This window comes from Cyprinodon tularosa, unplaced genomic scaffold (genome assembly GCF_016077235.1).
Source record: "Cyprinodon tularosa strain WSP-4 unplaced genomic scaffold, ASM1607723v1 ctg89, whole genome shotgun sequence".
Lineage (NCBI taxonomy): Eukaryota > Metazoa > Chordata > Actinopteri > Cyprinodontiformes > Cyprinodontidae > Cyprinodon > Cyprinodon tularosa.
Window position 1 is genome coordinate 893741 of NW_024039662.1, and position 22087 is coordinate 915827.

At 39.5% G+C, this 22087-nt stretch overlaps 1 protein-coding gene across 5 annotated transcripts in view; it reads right to left on the minus strand.

Moving 5' to 3' along the window:
• The window catches only part of LOC119775691 (RNA binding protein fox-1 homolog 2-like), a 76471-nt gene that overhangs the window by 38859 nt on the left and 15525 nt on the right, over positions 1-22087 (minus strand). For 4 of the 5 annotated variants that reach the window (XR_005279687.1, XM_038273753.1, XM_038273752.1 and 1 more), the window contains exon 2: positions 20783-20833. Coding sequence is in view for 4 of the 5 variants with exons in the window: in XM_038273753.1 (XP_038129681.1) it covers positions 20783-20833 (51 nt within the window). In the remaining variant the exon portion in view is untranslated. Of the gene's footprint in view, positions 1-12310; positions 12714-20782; positions 20834-22087 lie in introns of those variants that run through there. The other variant, XM_038273754.1, reaches the window with a different exon arrangement.

The following is a 22087-nucleotide window of genomic DNA, read 5'->3' on the forward strand; positions in this document are numbered from 1 at the left end:
ATAACTGGATTTGGAATGGGAGGGGAAAGTATTCATACTTTCTGAACTCTGTCAAGTTAAAGCCACAAGCTGATGGATTTAATTGGGATCTGGGGATAGATCGACATGATGCAGGGCAAATTTTTAAAGGTCCAGGGAAAATATATTGCTTTTTAAAGCATTACGTAATTCTTATGTAAATTATAGAAATTAGATCTATATGCTAACATTATTAGCCAAAAAGATGGCCTTCATTATAATATAATGAGGGTATCTACTCCAAGCGTCAGTCCCCATATATATTAAGATATATTTTTCGATATGTGGACTATTGTACCGGATGCGATGAACTGATATAAACAGACGTGGCGCCATCTACTGATAGTACACCTAAACTACCAGGAAACATTCTGGTGGCCATTGACGCAGCCACTGAATAAGTCCTGACCGACGCGAGTGTATTGTAATGCCTCGCATAGAGACAACACCTCATAGGATAGGGCTTAAAGGCGTTGCTAACACCAGTAGCACTATTAGCAAGAACATGTACTAATGTATACATCAACATAGCAGCTACATCAGAATGCTTGCTGAGCTTTAGCTCCAGCTTTAGTAGACTCCAATACTAATACTGTTTAGCACAACTCAAATTTAGGTCGGCTTGATGACCAACTGCACGGATCCGCAGTGACGCAATCCTGGTCACATGATGCCGTTATGGTAAATATGCACAGAAGGGCTAAATTTGCAGACAAAATTAGCAAATAAAAACTACGACGGCAGGATGCAATAATTTGTCATAAAAACATTATAGGCAACCAAAGTGAGTTACTGGGGTTTAAATAAAAAAAAGTCAGTCAAAATACTGTCACTATGCAAATTCAAGATAGTTGTTATTACAGGGTTTATACAGGAATTAGTAACTCTAATTTAATGCTTTTTAATGATCTTTTAATGCTTTTAGAAATAATTTTAATGCTATCAACATGTAGCAGTCAACAGGCTGCAGCCATGTCCCTAATTCCTCGTGTTCCAGCCACTTTTGCATTTTTAAAATTTGCATTTTTTCTAGCATCTTTTCTGAACATACGGCTTTACGATCAACCGGAAGCAGTTCCGCGCAAATATCGCAATATATCTGATGAAATAGTTTTAATAAAATGTTGTTTTTTTAAATAAAGCATTTTAAAATTCCACAATAATGATATTTCATAAATTTTAATGCCAATTAAGACCTCAATTTAAAAAGTAATAATCTAATGACTTTGAATGATTTTTAGTGACCCGCGGAAACCCTTTATTAAAGAAAATATTCCTTAGTCTTCTGTAACTTCCTCATTATAGGATGATGATCATTATCTTTTAGTTCGTCTAAATGGTCAAAGATATCAGTGCATGGCTTTGGTTAAATATTGCATTTTAGCACCTGCTGCTAACATCAAGAAAAGCTAAAATAGACAGATAAACAAAGCTTATAGCTATAATTTAGGGATGAGGAGGAAGTGTTGCTTAATATAGATTTCCATCAAACCATTTGTTTTTTTAAAAGCTATAACAGTTCTCCTCCACCTCATCACTTAACGCCCTTTTTTTTGTGTTGGCCTCCTGAAACCAAATTAAAAATATTAAAGTGTGTTGTTGTTTCCTGGAAAGCGGTGTGAATACTTTTGCACGGCAGAAGAAAGCTAAGCTGTGTAACTTTAAATCAGTACAGCACAGCTGGGATCCCTGCTCATTTTTCCTCCCAATCCACAGGACAATGAAAACCAGAATTTGCAGAGTCAGTGTTCTGATGCTCAACAGCAGAGCTTCTTTACGTTTTTATACATGCAGTGTTTTCCTACAGGCTCATCTCTTCTGCAGAGTCACTACAGCCCCATATTTGTTCTCATTAGAAGCGTTCATGGCGAGCCTTTCATGGTGACAACAGATAACTCACTGGGACCCCACAGGACTCGTACAGATCCACATGCTCTGACACACATGCATCATGTAGCCAATGGGACTTCATTAGCTTTCGGCTGAGCTCTAAAAACTCAACTGAAGCGTAGCATCACATGTGGAACGGAGACGTTCTGCTTTGAACACGCTGCATGACACTGGATCTCATGACTCAAACAAACTGGTTTCCGTCTGTCAGCGGCCTGCTGGGATTTGTGACACGCAGCTTGTTGGTTATTGAGAGTTCTGATCAGCATCAGTGTCGGCATCATTTTCATAATCAGAGAGACGCCTCTCTTCATTCCACCTTGGGCCATGAACCCAAAATTAGAGAACTATACAGTATTTAGCTTATCCTTTTTCTACAATAACAATCATAAAAATGATGATAGCTCTTGCATCCAGGTAATTACTGAAGAGCTTATAATGTCGACGTTCCTTTGTTAGACAAGAAAATAATAATCCTTTTAAAGAAATGGGATTTATTTGTTATGAAGTGATAAAAAAAATTAGATAATTTTCATTCTAAATAAATGAATCAGTCGTTCTCTTTGGGGGAAATTGAATACTTTACTTTAATACATTCTTTAGTGTAGATGGAGAATTTCAGTGTAAAAACGTGAATATTTAAAAATATGGTTAGGCTTTACACCCCACCTCTCGCCCGTCTGCGACCCTGACGGAATAAGTGGGAGAAGTTGGATGGTTAGGCTTTACAACTAGAACATGAAATTCCACCAGATCTTTTTAAAATCGTAGGGAAACAGCCATTCTAACCAGTGTGTATTTTAAAATTCTCCTGAGTGGTGCCCAACTTTACACGAGTGAAAAAAGTGAATGTGATTGGTCGTTTATCAAGAGGGCGGGATTGTTGTGGCTGAAGGTTCACAAGCAAGTCTGGTTGTAGCCGGTTTCTCGGAAGCATCTTGCTAACCAGTTAGCAACTTAGTGCTAGTAGGTTCCCAGTAGGAAATTACATTGGAACCAAGTAGCACTATATTGGTGACTTAGAAACGACACTGTCAAGGAACGGTATGGACAGAGGAAACATGCAAGAGGAGGAGAGTTTAGTGTCGGAGGTCGTGGATGAGTCTCCTCCGTCATAAATGTTTTATTTAGAGGAGGAAAGCGGGACGAAGATGTTGTGGAAGAGGACGCCAGGGCGGCAGAAACTTGGTTTGGTGTAGAAGGCTTACAGCTGTACATGTTTGAGCCCTTGCCTCGCAACGCTCCCAGTTCTGTTAGCTCTACACCTGCTGAAGACACAGACGTCCATCCCCGTGAACACTGGGACGGAACTCAATGGGAAAGTAAATGATTCTTATTTCTTATTTCAACCGTTGCGTTTATATTAGCTGCGACATATGAATCAAGATGCTATGACCGAAAAAAATTTGATTGACCATTGATATATGATTGGCCGAATTTAGGTGTACGAGGTGACGTATAACTAACCGGCCTGCAGAAGATAATGAAGAAAAAAACAGATTTTAAGACAGGATTTTTTTTAGAAATAGAAATTCTCTAACTTTTGGCACAATATCTTCTGATAAAGAGTACATTTATATACATGTTTAAGCCAGACTGATTTGACATAAATATGACTTCCATATGACTTTAATGGTTGGGAAACATGTTGTCTGAATAGAATAAAATTACAATTTACCTTAAAGAAAAGAAAAAATTCATTCTACTCTGTGTTTGAGAAATGTTCTGAATAACAAAAAATGCAATTTAAAAAACAAAAACAAAATCAGTGACTAAAGGATTGTATTAATTAATCACCCAAAAATTAATCAACCCTAATATTTGAAACTGGGGAGCAGAAGAAGCTACCAGAAGCCACTCAAAAGTAATCTAACAGCATGTTGAGTCCCGGGATCTAAATACTAGGCCTTATTACCAAATATATTTTTTATCTAAACATTATATAGAACTTTTTGGATAACAATACGGTGATGGACAGCAATTGCCAAAATCACAGCGTCCCTTATGATGCGTTTTTTATTTAATTCGCTTGTTTGTAACTGATATGCAATATCAACCGTCCAAAAACTGTTTAGATTGAGATAAAGTCACAAAAAACATTTGATCATTTTATTTTTTAGCTCTTACAAGAATCAGGCATTTAAATTAAAAATAGCAATATTCTTAAGAACGTCCCAATCAGATAATTATATTGAAAACTTAGCCTGCAATCACAGAAAAACTAATAAAAAATGTAACGCCTTCATCTTCAGATGTAGATAGAAAAAATGTCTTTTGTTTAAAGTTTATGTCACCCAATATTCTCTGGTTTGGTAATGTCAGTCAAAACCTTGTTTAATATTCCACACTACAAAATAAATGATAAAGCTATGCATTATTCATACTGAAATTATATTGGGTAAATAAAGCTCCAATTAAACTACCCATCATTTATCTAATTATACAGAAAATAATCGTCCAACCATGACCTACCATGCCTTGTTAATTTCAAACTAAAGGTATTTCTTAAGTATGATAAGGTTGACGGATGTCTTTATTCATTAATCATTTGATTTTGTGAAGCCATGACAGGTTACACCCTTCGATCAGAGCCATCTTTGCTTCATTAAAGTTTTTAGGGAGAGCAAGACTTAAAGCATGGAACAGGAAGGCTGAACTGTGCAGCAAAGATGCGCTTTTTTTCATCAGTTATAGCTTTTAACCTGCGTCTTTAATGGAGAATGTTCAGACTTTGGTAGTGTTTTGGAAACATCTAAGTCACAGTTGGTGTCTCTACGTTACACTAAAGGGCTGGTTATCCTCCTGCACCAGTGTGTCGCAGTGAGCTTGTCGCAGATATTTTTGATTTATGCCCAATATTGAAGCGAGGTCTACGCTGTTATTCCACGCCACAACGCAAGGGGGACAATCAGGAACTAGCTGTGGGTCTAGATACGGCCGAAGTGGTGAGGAAGTGGGACAAGTTTTTGCGACAGCGGAGGGACATGAGGGCGAAAAAGAGCGGCGTTCTAGCGCACCTCGCTCTTCTACCTGGTCCTTCTCATTTTCCGCAGTGGCGGTCATACAAACAAAAAAAGCCGGTTAGGTACCAAACAGGAGACGGATAGTGTAGAGCGGATGTAGATTTGACCAATCAGAGGTTTCCTGTCTGCGTCACCTACAATTTTGGAGAGGTGCAGCAGAGTGTCTGTGGAAGGGGCGGGAGCACATTTGCGATCACTGTGACACACGCAGACGACCTAGTTCCTGAGTATAAATCAACCTTAAGGCTAACCTCGCCCTCTGTGATAATAGAACATTCTAACAACTGTTTGACACGAGAACTTTGTGATCATCACTTTATCATTTTAAAGGGAAATGTTGCACGGCAACAGCGGTTGTAAATTCCTGATATTATAGAAATGGTAAATGAAACCCATAAATGGAAATCTGTCACATTTCTGGCTACAGTGTCTCTTCTTCTGCTCTGCTGCTTAAAACAGTTATGGGACATGGAAATTTAAAATCCTGATTAGATGCTTTCAGATGGGCACTCTGCAGGATGTTTTTAGAAGAGCCAAACATGAAAGCAGAGGAGCACAGAGTCCCTGCTGTATAGTTAAAATGAAGTTATTTTTATTACAGATTTTGTTGGTTTTTATGTTAGTAATATGCATGTTGTGCTTTTATTATTTTGTCTCTCTGTTCTCCTTTTAACCTGTTGTTTTCTGTGCTGCTCTTTGGTCCTCTGGATCATTTTAAAATGCTTTAACAAATAAAGCTAGATAGGATGCATAGTGCGTTAGTGCACAGCGTTTGTGAAAATGTGAGGAGGTGCAGCACCCCGTACATACTGAGCTTTGCTGCATCGCATCTGTGTTTCACATCATCTGCAATCATCCTTTCTGCGTTGATGAATGCGAACTGTGAGGTGACATGTGTAGGACTTTCACACCTCACCCCCAACTGTATGGAGCCTGAGGCAGCGGTCACTTAGAGCAGCATTAGTGTCGGACGATATCTCAGCAGCTTTACGGACAGCGTGGAAGCAGTTTACCCTGAGGTGGAGTGGCTTCACACGGTTTATTACAGCAGCTATACAGACAGCTCTGTTTGAACTGGCTCTACGTTATCTCATTGCAGTCCTGAACTTTCTCTGAGGGTTTTAATAATTCTGTCCAGTGGGGCACAGCTGCACATTCGCTCATTTTGCTAAAAAAGGTCTATTTTTCTCTACAGATAAGTAGCTCAGTCTGTCCGTTTTAGATCTAGCCATAAAGAGTGAAATTATAAAGGATATTTCTTATTTTATTCAGGCACATGCACATTCAGATGGTCACTACCAAGATAAGGACATTCAGGTTCATCCTTCAGAGCAGCGCAGTCTAATTCATGTGCTAGCTGCAGTTTGTGTCTGCCAGCATCAGACTGATATGTGCTGACAGCAGGGCAGGTAGCCATTACAGCCCAGCAGGTGGAGACCGGCAAACTAACTTATGTCCATAGGCCTGATGAAAGGAGAGGATTTCTATGGGCTTCTCATGGGATATATTTTATTATATATAAATATATCAGTATGTATATGATAGATATTCAACAGCAGGATGGATATAAATGTGTGGAGGAAGGATGGTATAAAGCAGAGGTAACCAATAAAAAATTGGCTGGGTCCAAAAATAGGAAATCATCAACCAGTAAAGGTTCAAGTGTTTAAGAAGACAACAATCATTCAGTTTGGTATATAGACAATTTTCTGATTCACATATTTTATAAAACACCTGAATATGACCGTTTATTTTATTTTAATTTTTTCTTTCCTTTTTCTGGCTTAATGAGAGCAGTGGGCTTTAGGCTGCCCTGCAAGGCTTTAAACCTGGGTTTGAATGGAGACAAAGCCATTCTCAAGCACATATCAAGGTGCTCATTTTGAGCCTGGATCCATATTTATTTTTAATTCTATTCATGGTGGAGAATCCTGCTTCACAGCAGCAGGTTGAGCCACACATACCCTAAATGTGCAGGGTCATCTTTGAGCAGGTTTGCCTGCTCTGTCTAAAAGTAGCAGCAACCCAGACTGACAGCTTATTGGCTCATTTGTATCACGTGCAGCCTGGTGCCGGACGCTCCGGAGGGCTTTACCATATTGACAGGAGAAGCGGCGCAAGTGAAATTAGACCCTATCGTCAGAAAACATGCAGTAATTTATAAATGTTTGAAAACAGGTTAGGTCTGGATCCGGACCGCGGTCCGCTAATCTGTGGCCTCTGGTATAAACAGGGTTTATACATGAATGAGTAACTCTTATTTAATGCTTTTTAATCCTCTTTCAATGGTCTTAGAAGTAATCTTAATGCCATCAACAAGTCCCCATGACTTATATATATATATATATATATATATATATATGGCAAAATCCTTCGTCATCTTCACCATGGACAGGCTGCAGCCATGTCCCGAGTTCCTAGTTTTCCCGCCACTTTGGTTCAAATTATCATTTTTCTCTATTCTCTAGCATTTTCTTTGCCTCAATCTTCTTTTCCGAAGCATTTTAATGCCACGATTATCAAATTTAATGATTGATAAATGCCAATTAAGGCCTTAATTTAAAAAATAATCATTTAATGATTTTCAATGACCCGCGGAAACCCTGATAAAGGAATGATACATTAATTGAGGGAGGGAGGGAGGAAGGAAGGAAGGAAGGAAGGAAGGAAGGAAGGAAGGAAGGAAGGAAGGAAGGAAGGAAGGAAGGAAGGAAGGAAGGAAGGAAGGAAGGAAGGAAGGAAGGAAGGAAGGAAGGAAGGAAGGAAGGATCACTTTCTCAGCAGGATCCTACAGTAAAGCCAGGTGGTTTCAACCTTTCTCATAAGGAAGAGTAGGAAGTAGAATAACAAAATATTATTTATTTTCCCTTATCCTACTCCTAAATATTTTCAAAGGACAGACCTAAAGCTTACATGGACAAACTCTCAGTTGCTCCTTCACCCTAAATAACTTATCTACAGCATTCTAGAGAGACAGGATGCCAAAAATAGGAAGCGGTGCGATAAATTTTACAGAGGAAGAGCGTGGCTGGTGGAGTGTCACCTTCACAGTGCGTTCCCTCACCAAACTGTCCCTCTACCCCTCATTATAAGCGCCATCCTCCAGTTGGTGTCATTCTCATTGAAGATGAATAATGTGTTTAGCCAGAAAATAGCAAAAATACAGGAGAAACAAACAAGGGCGGAGGGAAATGGAGAAATAATAGCTTATCCGAAAGAGAGGCCGTTATGTGTTGACATTTAACAGATGAGATCAGACCAATGTGAGCCGAATGTTTTACAGTCTTTGATAACAAACGTATATGGATGCATGGGTGCTGTGCGGGGGAGAATAGGTGTTTGTTCACTAATCTGGTACTGATAAAACACTATAAGTTCAGCATAAATTCACAACCAATCTCATATCTCAAGTCTTACAACTGCTAAATTATCAGTCGGTTTATGATGCAATGGACTAAATTAATATACATTTAAACTGGACTGGGTTATAGACATTTCACAAAGTAGAAGTTGTCACTGCAGGAACACATTAAAAATAGTAAAACCAGGGCCTGCTGAACTCAGATCTGAACTCTGATCTTCCTGCTGTGCTTGTGCAGAAATGCGTCTCTATTTGCGCTAAGCTCCCAGTCTGCGCCTTATGCTCAACACTGATGGTTCGCTCTCAGCAGTATGTCCCCTCCTGCTCTCACTACTTAATAAACTATGTGGCTGATCATTCTCTGCCAAGCGTAATAAAAATCCCTTTGTCTAACTATTAAGATTTTATTTTATCCACCTCACAAGAGGCGATACTAAACATTCTTTAATTTCTACCAAAAGGAATCCCTAAGTTATATCTATTATATCTATTATATATGTTTATTTATGGATAAAGAGCTGGGTGAAAAGGTACATAGATCTTTGAATACTTCTTTCTCATTGTTCTTGTTTGCATCTATTTAAATTTTATGTAAATATTTCCTTGAATTTCCGTTAAAACATTTTCTATGTTTCTTTTGAATATGTCAACATTTTAGTTGGCGTTAGGGGTGTGCAAAATAATCGTGATGATGATGCATCGTGATTCTAATTTTCGTGATCTACTGCATCGATTCTTGGCATCAAGAATCAATGCAGTAGATCACGAAAATTAGAATAAAAAATGAATAAATAAAATTGCATGAATGGTTGGTGAACATCAGCCAAAAACAAGTGTAATACAACTTCCAGTCCAGTAGATGTTGCTGCAAATGTGTTGACGCACGCTGCCTTGTGTCACAAGCATTTCCGGCTGCGGGATACTGTGCCGAGTCATTCAAAAACAAAACATGGAGGATAAAATATTGCAATGCATCGCAATAATTCAAGTATCGTGATAGAATCGCATCGTGGCCTGTGAATCGTGATTGGAATCGAATCGTGACTTCTTTGGCAATACCCACCCCTAGTTGGCGTATTCATTCAATCTGGGTCTGGATTTCCATTGCATTGCAAGGCAATTATTTAGATTCTCTGTATTCTTTTTTCTATATCAGAACCCTGTGCATTTAAATGTACTCTGACCCCTAAGCAGTGGAAACAAAATGGAAAACTCTCAGAAATAAAGCTGAAATGGCCAAAGAAGAAAGAAGAATATCTTTGTTCTTTGCTTTTTTTGGAGCAAAGAAGATTTTATTGATCTGTCTGTAATGCATAAATCATAGTAGATGATAGTAGGAAGTGTTTCCTTTTGGATGGAAACCTTGTAAGTCTAAAACCATTCCTTTATGGTACATTTTGTCAGCTTGTCTGTCAGCTAGATTATCCAACATGATGTGTTGAGCTAGGTCTACTATTTTTACAACTTTTGTGAGACACATTTTATAAAGTAGGGCATTAATTCATAAAAAAGTTCAAAGTTTTCTGCCCAACAGCAACGATGAACTGCATAGTGGCATTCTATACCCAGATAATGTAGCATCTAGGCAAGAGCTGTGAGACTGGTTGTTATTCGAAATTGTAAAGGTTAACTTTTTTTTGCAACATAAAGACTAAAACCTTTTTAAGTTTTAGTCGACTAAAACCGACTAAATCGTTCAGATATCATAATGACTAAAATGGGCCTGAGACTAAGCCCTAGCCCTAGTTTTTTTCTTGAATATTAAATCTAAGATGGCTGTCAAAAAAAAACACTGATCAAAATTTTGGTGAAAATCAAAACATCACTTCAAAAGTCAAATGTTCCAGGGATATAAATCATTCTAGGCTGAACTATCAAGAAAATGCATTTATCTCTGAGAGGTTGTAGGTTATCTGACAGCTTTAAAAACATGGAAGTCAATTATGGTGGCATTTTAATGCAGCTAGATCTGTTTCCAGCCTCGGGAAAACATGATTCTGCAGCAGAAGTTCTGTCAAACAGTTTGAAGATGTTTCTTTCAACAGCAATACCGTTAATGGGCATTTCTAAAGAGCATTAAAAATCAGTTAAACTCGCATCATCAAATCAAAGCTCTAATCAAACCACTGCTCAGATTTCCCATAATTCAGAAAGGGATGCATCTTTACAGGAAATGGATAAATAACGTAATGACAGATGCATGTGAGAATTTTGAAGTCTTCTTGTATGCCAACATACTAAAGGTGTTGTGGACTAGTAAGAAAAGAGAAAAATGGTAGTGAAGTTGTCTAGAAGATGCAATTGTGAGCAATGACACCACCTGCCTCTTTCAATCCAGTCAACAGGTGAAGTTTGAGCACCATGGACAGCTTGGATGACACAGTAAAAAACACTGGACAAAAACTTCTCTATCTTCTCTGCACGACATGATGCGGCACGCACACACACCAACACGTGTTCCAAAAGCAACGTGACACTGTGTGCAGTCAGCATGTCTACACATGTGGCTTCAGCACTTGCTACCTTGCATCTGTGTGCATTCCCCTTTTAACCATCCCGACCCGATCCGAGCCCAACAGCTGCCCTCGGGCCCGGAGGACACCGTGAGCAGAGAGCGAGGCGTGCTTGAACAGAGCGAGAGAGCAGCTCTCATCCTCAGGCTGTCTCTAAGATAAAGTAGCACAAGCACACCCACCATATGCTGCCGACACCCCAGCACACATCAACTGCATTAGAAACTACAATCTAAAGTCTCGGTTTTAAAATAAAGATATACATTTTGTACTCTTTAAGCTTAATGCAAATATACAGTTTTTGCCTCCACCATTATTTCCGTCTGACCAGTGGTGAAACTCACAAATCAGACAGTTTTCCAATCAGTGAATGCACCATACCAGCTGCTGACAGGTTGAGCTTAGAACCTTGGTCTTAGTGAGGCGAAACCAGAAATGCTAAGACTTGTTTATCTTTTTTTCCCCCCATAGTTGTTGCTTTCAGACTTTCAGAAGCTAGAATGCAATCTAAATAGACTACAATAACGTTCTGTATTATCCCTTTGCTATTCACATATATAAGAACCTGCGAAACGTCTGCGCCGATAGGTGAATAACTGTCGGAAACTTCACAGCCAGTCCAGGTCGTGTCGACACTCAAAGGAACTTTCTATATCAGTAAGGCGAGACTAAATCAAGCGAGGGAAATAAGGAATAACCTATTTACTAGACGATTGCATTCAACACGAAATTCCAGCAGTCGTATCCAGCAAGAGACCAAGAGAGAGCGAGACTTTAAGGAGATAACAAGAAGGCTACATGACGAAACACTTTAAACTAGATTTTAAAACACTTGAAGCCTTTTAGAAATTGCAATTAGGTAAAGGACAGGAGGAAGATAAAATATACATAACTAAAATGTATGTTTTAGAGTTGCTAGCAGATTTGGCTACATTAAGTACCAGTAAGCGATGCTAAGAGTAGTTTGAAATTTGAGTTTCTTAATTATTTTGTATGCAATTTTTAAAGTAAAAGCTATATTTACCTGCGACTGTCCAATATAAATACTATATGACAGGAAAGCTAGTGAATATTAAATACCATCGGTATGTCTTTACATATAAACCAGAATCAGTAAAAATCTTTCGAGACAGTCAAATCTTTCCGAAAAGCAGAGATCAGAAACAGGTCACAAAATTTTGAATTTAGCATCTTGAACTATCAAAACAAGCCATACAATTGGTAATTATTGGTTGCAGAGTTTTATACAAGCAGAGATGAGCAGAGCTGCAGGAACAAGCCCTGCTGCCGGTCTGAAACTCTGCCAACTGACAGAGGCCTCACCTGGGCCAAGATACAGCCAAACCTAACAGGGCAGTACCATCAATGGCGCATCAGTTACTTCAACACAAAGCCAAACAAAACTCATAAGAAAAAACTGCTACCGTTTCTGCAGCTCCGTCTTGCATCGACTGACACGTGCATGAGGTAGTTTATACAAACAGCTGCTGAACAAGTGAACTTACCGGGAGCAGAGCTGGGTAGTACAGTCCCATCATGGTCTGATCTAGAGGAACAACTGCTGACCAGCTCTCCACTATCCCGGTCTCTTCTCCTCCCCCTATTCCTCCACCTCTTCTACGCCTGTGCCCCAGGACCATGAGCTGAAGATGGCTCCAGTCCACGTCTGTCTCACACGTTTAAATTCTCCCTCGTTCCCTTGCTCGCCTTCTCTTAGCCGGCGCCCCTTCTTCCCACTTCTTCGACACAAAAGCTGTCTGCCTGTCACTCTCAACCTCTCCTCGTCCCGGCGGCCCTGCCGCTCTGATCCCCCTTGGGCCTTTCCGTCTCTCTCCTCCTGCCAGCTTGAGTCTCTTCTCTCCTCCTCTCTCTTTCCTCTTTGCTCCGAGGCTGTCATTCACATGCTCGCATTACACGTCTTGCTGCTCCCCCCTGCTTCCTCTTGTTCCCGCCCCTCTTTTAAAAACTTTCCCTCCCTTTCTCAGTGCTTCCTGTCCATCAAGGCATCCATCCCTCCATGTAGCCACCTAACCCTGTCTCCCGTTGGAGTCAGAAAGCTGTTTTTGGTGCTTCGTCAAGCCTCTGCGGGGAGAAGAAACACGAAAGGAAGAAGATGTTGCCTTCCATCCACGCATTGGCTGCCTGAGAGTACAGAAGGCGACCCCCACTGCATTGCAGCTTTTTTTGATGATTTATTTATTGCATGGCAGGCTGTCAGCTGCAAAAAGCAGTGGTAGGTAGGCCAGTAAAGTAGCTAGCTGCGTGGGTAGGCTCCTAGATCGTTGTCTCTCTCTCTCCCCTGCAGCTGTCCAACTGAGCTCCAATTCCAGAACCTGGAGCTTCAAGCTGAACATGAATCTGTATTTCGCTGCATTGCGCCTTTTTCCCCCCTTCTGGCTCAGTTCCGCCACTTTCCAACACTGCATTGTTAGGAGGCGCTTAATTTGCAGAGACGGGGGTGCAGTTCCTTGCACTGCATTTTCATATGGGAGGGACTGAACTCTGCGGAAAAAAAAGCCCTGATGCCAAGCATTCAGACATCTGCTGAGTCTGGCTAGAAACTGGGTCCAGAGGGATGAAGGGATGAAAGGGAAGGAAAAGATATGTGGTGCTGAAGGGGTAGAGTGGGGGGAAAAAAGGCTAGCTGGACTGGAGCAGAGGTGCTGTGGATGCGACAGAGATAACGGGATAGGGAGATAAATGGATAAAGGGCTGGGTGGAAAAAAAAGAGGGTAGGGATGACAGGATTAGGGCTGTAAGTGAGGAGGATGAGGGGATGAATGGGGGATGATCCCTGGATTAAGTCCACAGCCTGGACGCAGCAATAAACACATGCATACAATGTACACACAGATGTGCTGTGATTGGATTCAGGCTGGCGCAGCTTTGATGGGGCAACGACAGCTAAACCCATCCGACAGCCACCAACTAACCAAATCAAAGAGGGATTGATCAAACAGGCATTGATCAAAACTGATTTCACTTCTATTCTGATTGTAATATTGGACAAAAATAACCCTGAAAATGCAGTTTTATAATAAGGATTTAATAAGGATATAATAAGGATTTAATATAGGAAAAGAATTTATCCATACCAACCTACGGCAAGAAGGAAATGCTCCACCTTGTTAAATATTAAATTCAGGCTGGGTGATAAACTAATTGGATTGATTAATCTGAACTTGTAGTTTATTAAAATTGAATCCTTAGAAAATCTGATGTGCTCCTTGAACTGTGCTCCATCATTTTTGTTCTTGAAAATAAACTTATAACTGATTAACCAGATTATTGTTTGATACAATCAATAGAAAAATGAGTATTAAACAGTAATTTCTGTCTTTAAAAAAAAAAAAAAAAAAAAAAAATGCAGATTTTGGAATGATATCGCTCTGCCCTACATTAAACCGACTATAATTAACCACCATTTTTAGTAAGTTGCTCCCAGTTCATTAAGACTATTTACAAAACTGAAAATATCTAAAAGGAAAAACACTAGAAAAGTACCCGACAGACAACTAGAAGTATGATTAAATATCTCTTAAAGCACAATCACCATGCCCAGATAGAAAAAGAAATCCAAAACCAGAAGAAAACAAATTCCTCCACATTCATTAGTTTAAAGAAAGGTGACCTCTAAGGGTTAAAGTGTACCAGACACAGAAGAGTAGTAAACCTTCCCCAAAATGGGAGCTCCTTAAAACTGACATCTCATTGAGGAGGTTATATAAGAACCCAGACCAACATCTACACCTTGAAAGCCAGGCATGGTGTCGGTAGTTTAATGGTCTGGTTTTCCATTTCTGGATCTAAATGGCTTGCCTTACAAAATAGATGTTTGGACCTGAATGCAACTATGGAGGAACCCTGAGGGGATTGGTGGCCTAGTGGTTAGGCCATAGAGCTTGGAATCCTGAGGTTCTGAGTTCGAGCCCCACTCCCACTGACTGCCACTCTGGGTCTGTGAGCAAGACCCTGCACTGTTCCCTGGGCATCCCGCACTGCTCCCCAAGGAGATGGGTTAAATGCAGAGGTACATTTCTCCAATGTGAGATCAATGAAGTTGAATTACTGCAACCAGTTATTAGCTTCAGTCCTATTGGTTCTTTTTTTTACTGTTCCACATTTACTTTTTACAGAAACACTCCCAGTGTTGACAACCATCTCCTACAATGAGGGGGTAAAGTTCTGCTATCACAAATGCGACTAATTTACTCTCATCCAACCCTGTTGCCAATTTAGCAAATTTTCAGACTTAGAAGCTTTTTTTTGTTTTTGTTGTGTTTTTAACTCAGCGTTGTGAATTGGCGCTACATAAATAAACTAAATTGAATTGAAGTGACTGGCGGCAAATCTAGTGAGTTATTCTGTGACTTTGTCAACAAGAAGTGAAAGTGTCGTTCCCTCTGAGTTCATCATCTTCAGCAAGCAGAGATTGCTGCTGTTAGCCCCTCCCACTTCAACAGCACTGGAAGGCAGCTGATCTGAGCAGCCTTGTTGTGCAGCAATCTCTGCCTGCAGTCAGAGCAGACACCGACTCCAGTCTGTTTCTATAATGAAATGAGTCACACATGAGCAAAGCTTCCACTGATACTGACCTAGATTTCAAACCAGGATGTAAATATGATGTTAACAGTATTTAACATATTTTCTTTTCCTCTCTTGTGTTGCATTTAAATAGATTCATCCCTGTTATTGATTCACACAGTCAGTCATTTATTCCCTTCATCCACTGTGTCTGCCTCTGCCATCATTTGGTTATGTTATATAACATAAAACTTATATATGTAGTTTGAAATCAGTTAATATTTTCATATATACTTAAAATTTTATAAAGGTTTGTTTTAGTTTTAGCTTCTTAGAGTGTTTTTAATCATTTTCTCCTGCCAAAGTTGGCATTCCTTTCTCAATATGCGGCATATTTAAAAGATATTGTTTAATCCTTTTGTTTATAAAGTTATTTTTATAATGTTTTTAGCTTTTCATTCTTTACAAAATACTAATTTTATTTTAAATGGTTTTGCTCTAAATCATAAAAAAAAATAAGTCCAGTCAGTACATTATTTGATTTCTTTCCATTTTGATAAAACTAAATAAAAAGGAATCTATAGGGGTATTGATGAAGTACTGAATCAATAAAATGTCTTTTTTAAAGTAGTAGTACCGATAAATCCTTTGAAATGAGCCTAATAAGATTATTTAATCTTAATTAAATCTGCTTAATTAACCTGGTAAAACCAGTAAACAGGCCTGGAGATTAATTTCTTTATTTTGGTTGGTTTGGATGGCCTTGATCCATTTGAAAAGGTTTTTTTTTTTTCTTTCAGCAAATCAATATCTTTGTTATTAAGTTTGTTCAGTGATCTGAAACGTATAACGTATAAGAAAAACAGAACAAATCTTTAAGGGGGATGTAATGACTTAAAATTGTAAAATGCAGGGATCCCCAGAAGCTTGTTACCGTTTAACACAATTATATTAACAAACTCAGACCTACAGGCAGCAAAAAAATGCATAAATATAATAGGATAGAAGCTCCGTGAAGACAAATGTACTGCCACCGTTTGAGCGCACCAATCTTCCAAAGCTAGGCTTGGCTAACTCCATTTGCATGATAACCGGCAGCTAGTGAGCTGGAGGGTAGAATATATCAGCAGGAATTACTTTATAAATCATCTACAAAGCAAATCCAGACCTGTGTGCTGGTTCTGAATGCAAAAGATGACTTACTGAGTCAGAACGTGCTGCAGATTGGCCGAGGTGTGGAGGAAGAACAGCTACTTGTTTTGCAAGCAAATTATCCTCTTGGGATTTGTCTGTAACTTTTCACATTTTAGCACTCAACAACCACCAACCTAAATGTGCTTATTATGTATAAGACAAATAGAATAAAATAGTTTTTACAATAAAGTGTCTGATACATGTGGTGTGGATTTGTACTCATCCCCCTTTAGTCTTTACTTTATAAACCACCTTCTGCTGCCGTTACATTTGCAGCCCTTTGGGGAATCTCCACCAGCTTTACTGATATTCTTGGTCTTTTCTTCTTCACAAAACCACTTTTGTGTGATAGGAAACCATCAATTTAGGGCTGCAAATAACAATTATTGTAAATGCATCTGTCAATAATTTTTTCAATTAATAATTGGATCACTAACGGTTCCTTAAAAAAATACTTTTTACGAAATGAAACCAGGTGAAACTTGAGGAGTTCTGGATAGAGAATATTGTCAGGCAATATTTTTTAAATGAAATTTTTTTTTTTACAATTTTGATGCAGCTCAAATAGGGTTGCCCTATCAGCTGAAGGCATATTTTACAGTTTATGTACTGTATTTGACAATTATTTGATAACTGAATTATTTCAATACTCTATTAATCCGATTAATTGCTTCAGCCCTACATCAAACCCAACAAACTTTTACTGGACGTTCTGACATTACATTTTAATTTAACCCTTTTTAGTTTAGATCTGCTTTCAAATATCCGCCATTCTGGTGGAAGGTGAATTTTTATCCCAATCTCAAATCTTTTCTGGTCTTTGAAAGATTTCTGGTTAAGTTGGCTACCATTGTGCAGCGCCCGGGGAGCAGTGTGGGGTTAAGGGTCTTGCTCAGGGACCCAGAGTGGCAGTCTGTGGGAGTGGGGCTTGAACTCTGAACCTCTTGGAGCCAAGCACAATGCCCTAACCCCTAGGCCGCAATTCCCCTAAGTATTTCTTGTTCGATTTAATCTCAATCATTTCTGGAAAAACAAAACACTGGTTGCTGGATGCAAATATTAAAAGATTAGTGTGAAGGCATTTGTAAAAGCACCATATGCCTGAAGCATTCTGCGGCCTTCAGCCAAGCCATCCTGAACACTCATCTGTCTCTTCCAGCTCTGTCTCAAACCATTTTTGTTTTTATATGCCTATAATCTCTCTGTCAAGTGAGCATCCGACTTAGAATACCTAAATTGTGGGCTAGTAGGGACAGGAAAAACGCAATCTAAACAAAACAGATTTCTAAAGCTCACATTTTAGAACCAGTACTGTTAAAAAAGAAGAGGTGAGAGGAGGAGGGTAGAATATGGAAAGCAGAGGTAGGGTTGGGAGAATCTTCCATCTTGTGTGGAGAGGAGGGAGGCTGGGGGGGCACTAAGCACACAGACCAACACCCCCCTCCTGTGGCATTGCCAGAGAGCTGCAGACAAGGATCCAAGGACAAAGATTCATATATTCCAGCTTTCAAATTCACATTAGGAAAACGGCGCACACCCTTTCAACAAACACACACAAGTCCTGGGACGGTTTGAGCCGCTCAGTGTGCTCTGCTGCTGCAAGGCAGATAACAGAACACTCGCTCCTCTTCCTCCCTTCTGCACACATAAGGCAGTGATTACCGAGAGCAATATGTGTGGAGAGAGAGAGAGAGAGACAGAGGGAACGATGAAAGGATGAGAGGAGCTGAAGAGTGAAAGGACTGCAACTGCTGTGTGAAAAGGCCCCCGCGTGCGGAGGTCTGCTCGAAGCGGGTGATAGGATGATTTCACCCCACTTTCCGAGGATCGAGAGTTTGAAAGGGAAGCTTAGTCACAAGCTGCTCTGCTTCCATTCAGAGCTTCTCAGGGGGCAAAACGTATGAACTCCCAAACATCACAACCGTCCGGGTTCTTCTCCGATCCGGCTGGTGGGAGAGCCCGGATGGAGGCGACGGCTGGACGGAACGCTCAGCGAGAATTAGGGTTTATTTATTCCCTTAAAACAAATCAGACTGGAATAATCAAATCCAGTTTTTGAACAGTGTTAAAAACATTTTCCCCTTGACAGATTTCCATTTTCTCTCTTCTTGTTGCACTAAAGTTTCAGATCCTAAAACTTATTTCTTTATCAGATGGAGATGATGAGGGAATAAAAATGGAGTTAATGTTTTCATCTTTTTCCAACCAAGAACGGCCTCCTTAAGGTCAAGCCCAGCCCTCAATCAAACTTTGGCCCAGATTTGAACCGCCTAGTTCTTAAACCTTCATTTCCTGTAACCCAAAGGCCTCTGACCTTTACCTCATCAACTTATAAACTGATCTCTAGGTAGACGATCCACTACAGCTCAAATGCTGTGGTTCCATCATTAATAAGAACTAGAGATAGACCGATACATCTGCTGGCCGATATCTTTGACCGATATTTGTATTCATTTTCTCGTATAGGTATTGGCTGATACATTTCTGTAATTCATAAGATCCCATGAAGCGAATCACTCCTACATTTGGTATCCAAAGTTAATATTTTTTGTTAATAATTAGTACTTTTTCTTTAAATAGAAGCTTTTCTGACATTTGTCAACATCTATTTATCACTTTAAAGAGAAGAAAAAGTAATATTGTATTCAAAAATTGGCCACACATATTGAGGATTGGTTAGACTAAGGCAGATAACTGTATCTGCCTTAAAATAATAATCTGTATAGGTCAATCTAGCAGTTGAACAGTTTTTATTTTATACAGAACTTTAAGATAAACCAGGGTTCAAATAAAACATAGAGGAAGCAGATGGATTTAAACAAAGTTAAAATCCTAGATAGTTACTGTAAATTATAGTTTAAAAAAAATCTAATAATAAGGTTTGATCTCCTGCAGCAGCAGGGAAAAACCAGCCTGTCATCCTACCTCTGCCTTGTCATACAGTATATGTATATCTGTAGTTAAATGGCTTTGTTTTGGAGACAGAATGATACTTCAGCCGGCTGATATTTGCAGCAAATATTAGCGCTTTATAATATTTGCGATACATGCATGCATTGGCTTATTCATTGGTGCATTCAGCAGCCTTGCATTGTCTCATCACATGAGGCACATGCATTGTCCTATCCATTTCCTATCAATAGCTAATATGATTTATTTCATTTGTTAATAATTCTGTTTAAATTATGACTTGTGTAAGAATTGTTATCTTGGTGTCATCTAAATCGAGTAAATAGAGGAAGAGAAAACCATAGGAAACCGAGGAATTGGACCCCAAAAAATAAACTGATACATCAGCAGCACATATCAGGGCTGGGTTTAACTGATGAAAATAATCAGTGGTTTCAGAAAGGGCATGGACGCCTTCCACTTTTTTCCTTTAGTCTAGAAGCCTCTATTAAAGGTTCTTGAGGATTATCATCACAGTTTAGGAAATGTAAAGACTTTCCTTTTTTGCTGCAGAGGTTTTCATTAGGGATTCTCATACTGAGGCCATTTTTCTTCTTCCTTGCTGAAAGATAAAAACTGCAGCAATTTTTTTTTTCTGCGTTCTGCTGTGACCTTCTGGAAGTAATTTCGGGGTGTTCCATGTTATCTCCATTTGTGGGTAACACCTCCATGTACTCAATTCAAAAATACTTTTTTTATTTCCCTTTGGTGTTTATAAAGTTTAAGTCAGTTGGCATCAAAAAGTATGGGTTCGACTGCAGCCCTTTCCCGGCTGATGCATTATTTTCTTTTTATCTCATCTGCTTCTGGATTTATTTAGGTTTGATTCTTTTGGGGATCTTTTAGCCTACTTCATGCTGTCATACAGGCTCTATTAAGAACCTGCTTTTACAAATCTGGGTAATTAATCAAAACGCACAAATAAAATTATTGTTACCAGTAGTTTTGAATTGAAAAAAAGGTATATTTGATGGCTTTCTCCTGTTTGCATCTAATTATCATATTTGTTTTATGATCTGAAACGTTTAAGTGAGATAAAAAAAACAATAAATCTGAAAATTTGTAAATGCTTCTTTGCAGCACCGTAAGGATAAACACCCACGGATGTATTTTTAGAGGAACCTTCTGCATCCACTGACAAAGCCGTTTACACGTTACTGCACAAGACACAATGTCTGTTCTGCCTTTTTTCCAGCCTTCAAAAATATAAAAGCCGAATGATGAAGCCGACGTCGTTCGGTCGGAGTCAAGGATTCTCTTTACGTTTATCGGTGGTTGGGGAGGTTTGCAAGCAAGTAATAAGCTCTTACCTGACTGTGAGGTGCATATCCATGGAAACCGGGGTTTAAAGGCTCGTTGTTCTGAAAGAGACAACAGGAGGGAGGAGAGCGGCGTTAAGTTGCTAGGCTTCTGCAGATAAGCGGGAGCAGTGTGACGGAGTAAAACTCTGAAATGTGCTTAAAGGCAAATACAATCCCACAATGCATTCAGACCGACAAATAAAGAAGACACTTTAATCATAACATGAAACAAATTCTTTACACATTTATCTATTGTTTCAGCGTTTAGTTTAACATTGCTGTTCTTTTTCTAGGGTTTAATCATTATAAAACAAACTTCTTAAGGAAATAAATAGATTGACGTGTAGAATTGTCCTTGATCTGGAGGTTGGAGCCACGTTGGTTTGGTTTAATAAATAATGCTGATCTTCCACCATCATTCAGCTCCTTTAGAGAGTTGAATAGACCCTCACCATGATGCTGCCACCGTCATGCTTCACATTTGCTTTGAGGATTCTCGTCTAATAAGCATTTATTCCAGAAAGTTCCCTCATGAGGAAACCTGCAAAATCCATTCACTTTTTTCTTTCCCCTTTTGAATAACATCCATGAAACCTGTGAACCAGCGGAATCATGCAACTCCAATCGAATCAGGAGCTTGTCGAGGGAGTTTTTCTGCAACTTTTTTGAAGAATATTCAAATAAATCTTACTGTGTGTGCTTATATTAAAGCTTGTATCTATTCCTTTGGCACTGAATGATTTAGCCCTAATCCACCACACACATTCAGTTCTTTTTCATAAACATCAAAGTAGGTTTTTCCAAGTTCCTGCAGGCTCTAAAAGTCTAAACTTATGAAAGAGCAAAGGAGACTCCCCCCGAAGCACAAAGACAAAAGAGCAAATTAAATCAACAGTGAGCGAGTGGTCCGACTGGTGACCCAGAACTTTCATGCAGCCGAAACCGACCATTAATAAGCGGCACCGCCGTCGTTCACCAAACGACCTCCATAGAAAACCACTGTTGTGGTTAATTGCTCTATAATTACTCTTAATTAGATTATTTCTGTCTCTCTCACCCTTTCTCTTCTCTTTTGTTTTCCTGCTCTGTGCCGTTTCTGACCTGGGAAGAGGAGCCATTGTCTGCCTCAGAGCTACAATATGGAAAGTTAACTAAATGATAGTTTAAAAGCAGCAAGAGAGCGAGATGGAGGGAGGGAGAGATGACTGCTGGTATGCCTCGCAGAGAAAACATGACCGCCTGGTGAGACTCATGTCTCTGCGCTCGAAAAGGAGCTGAGGCGTGAGTCTGACTGAGCAAGAGGCGAGGCGAGGC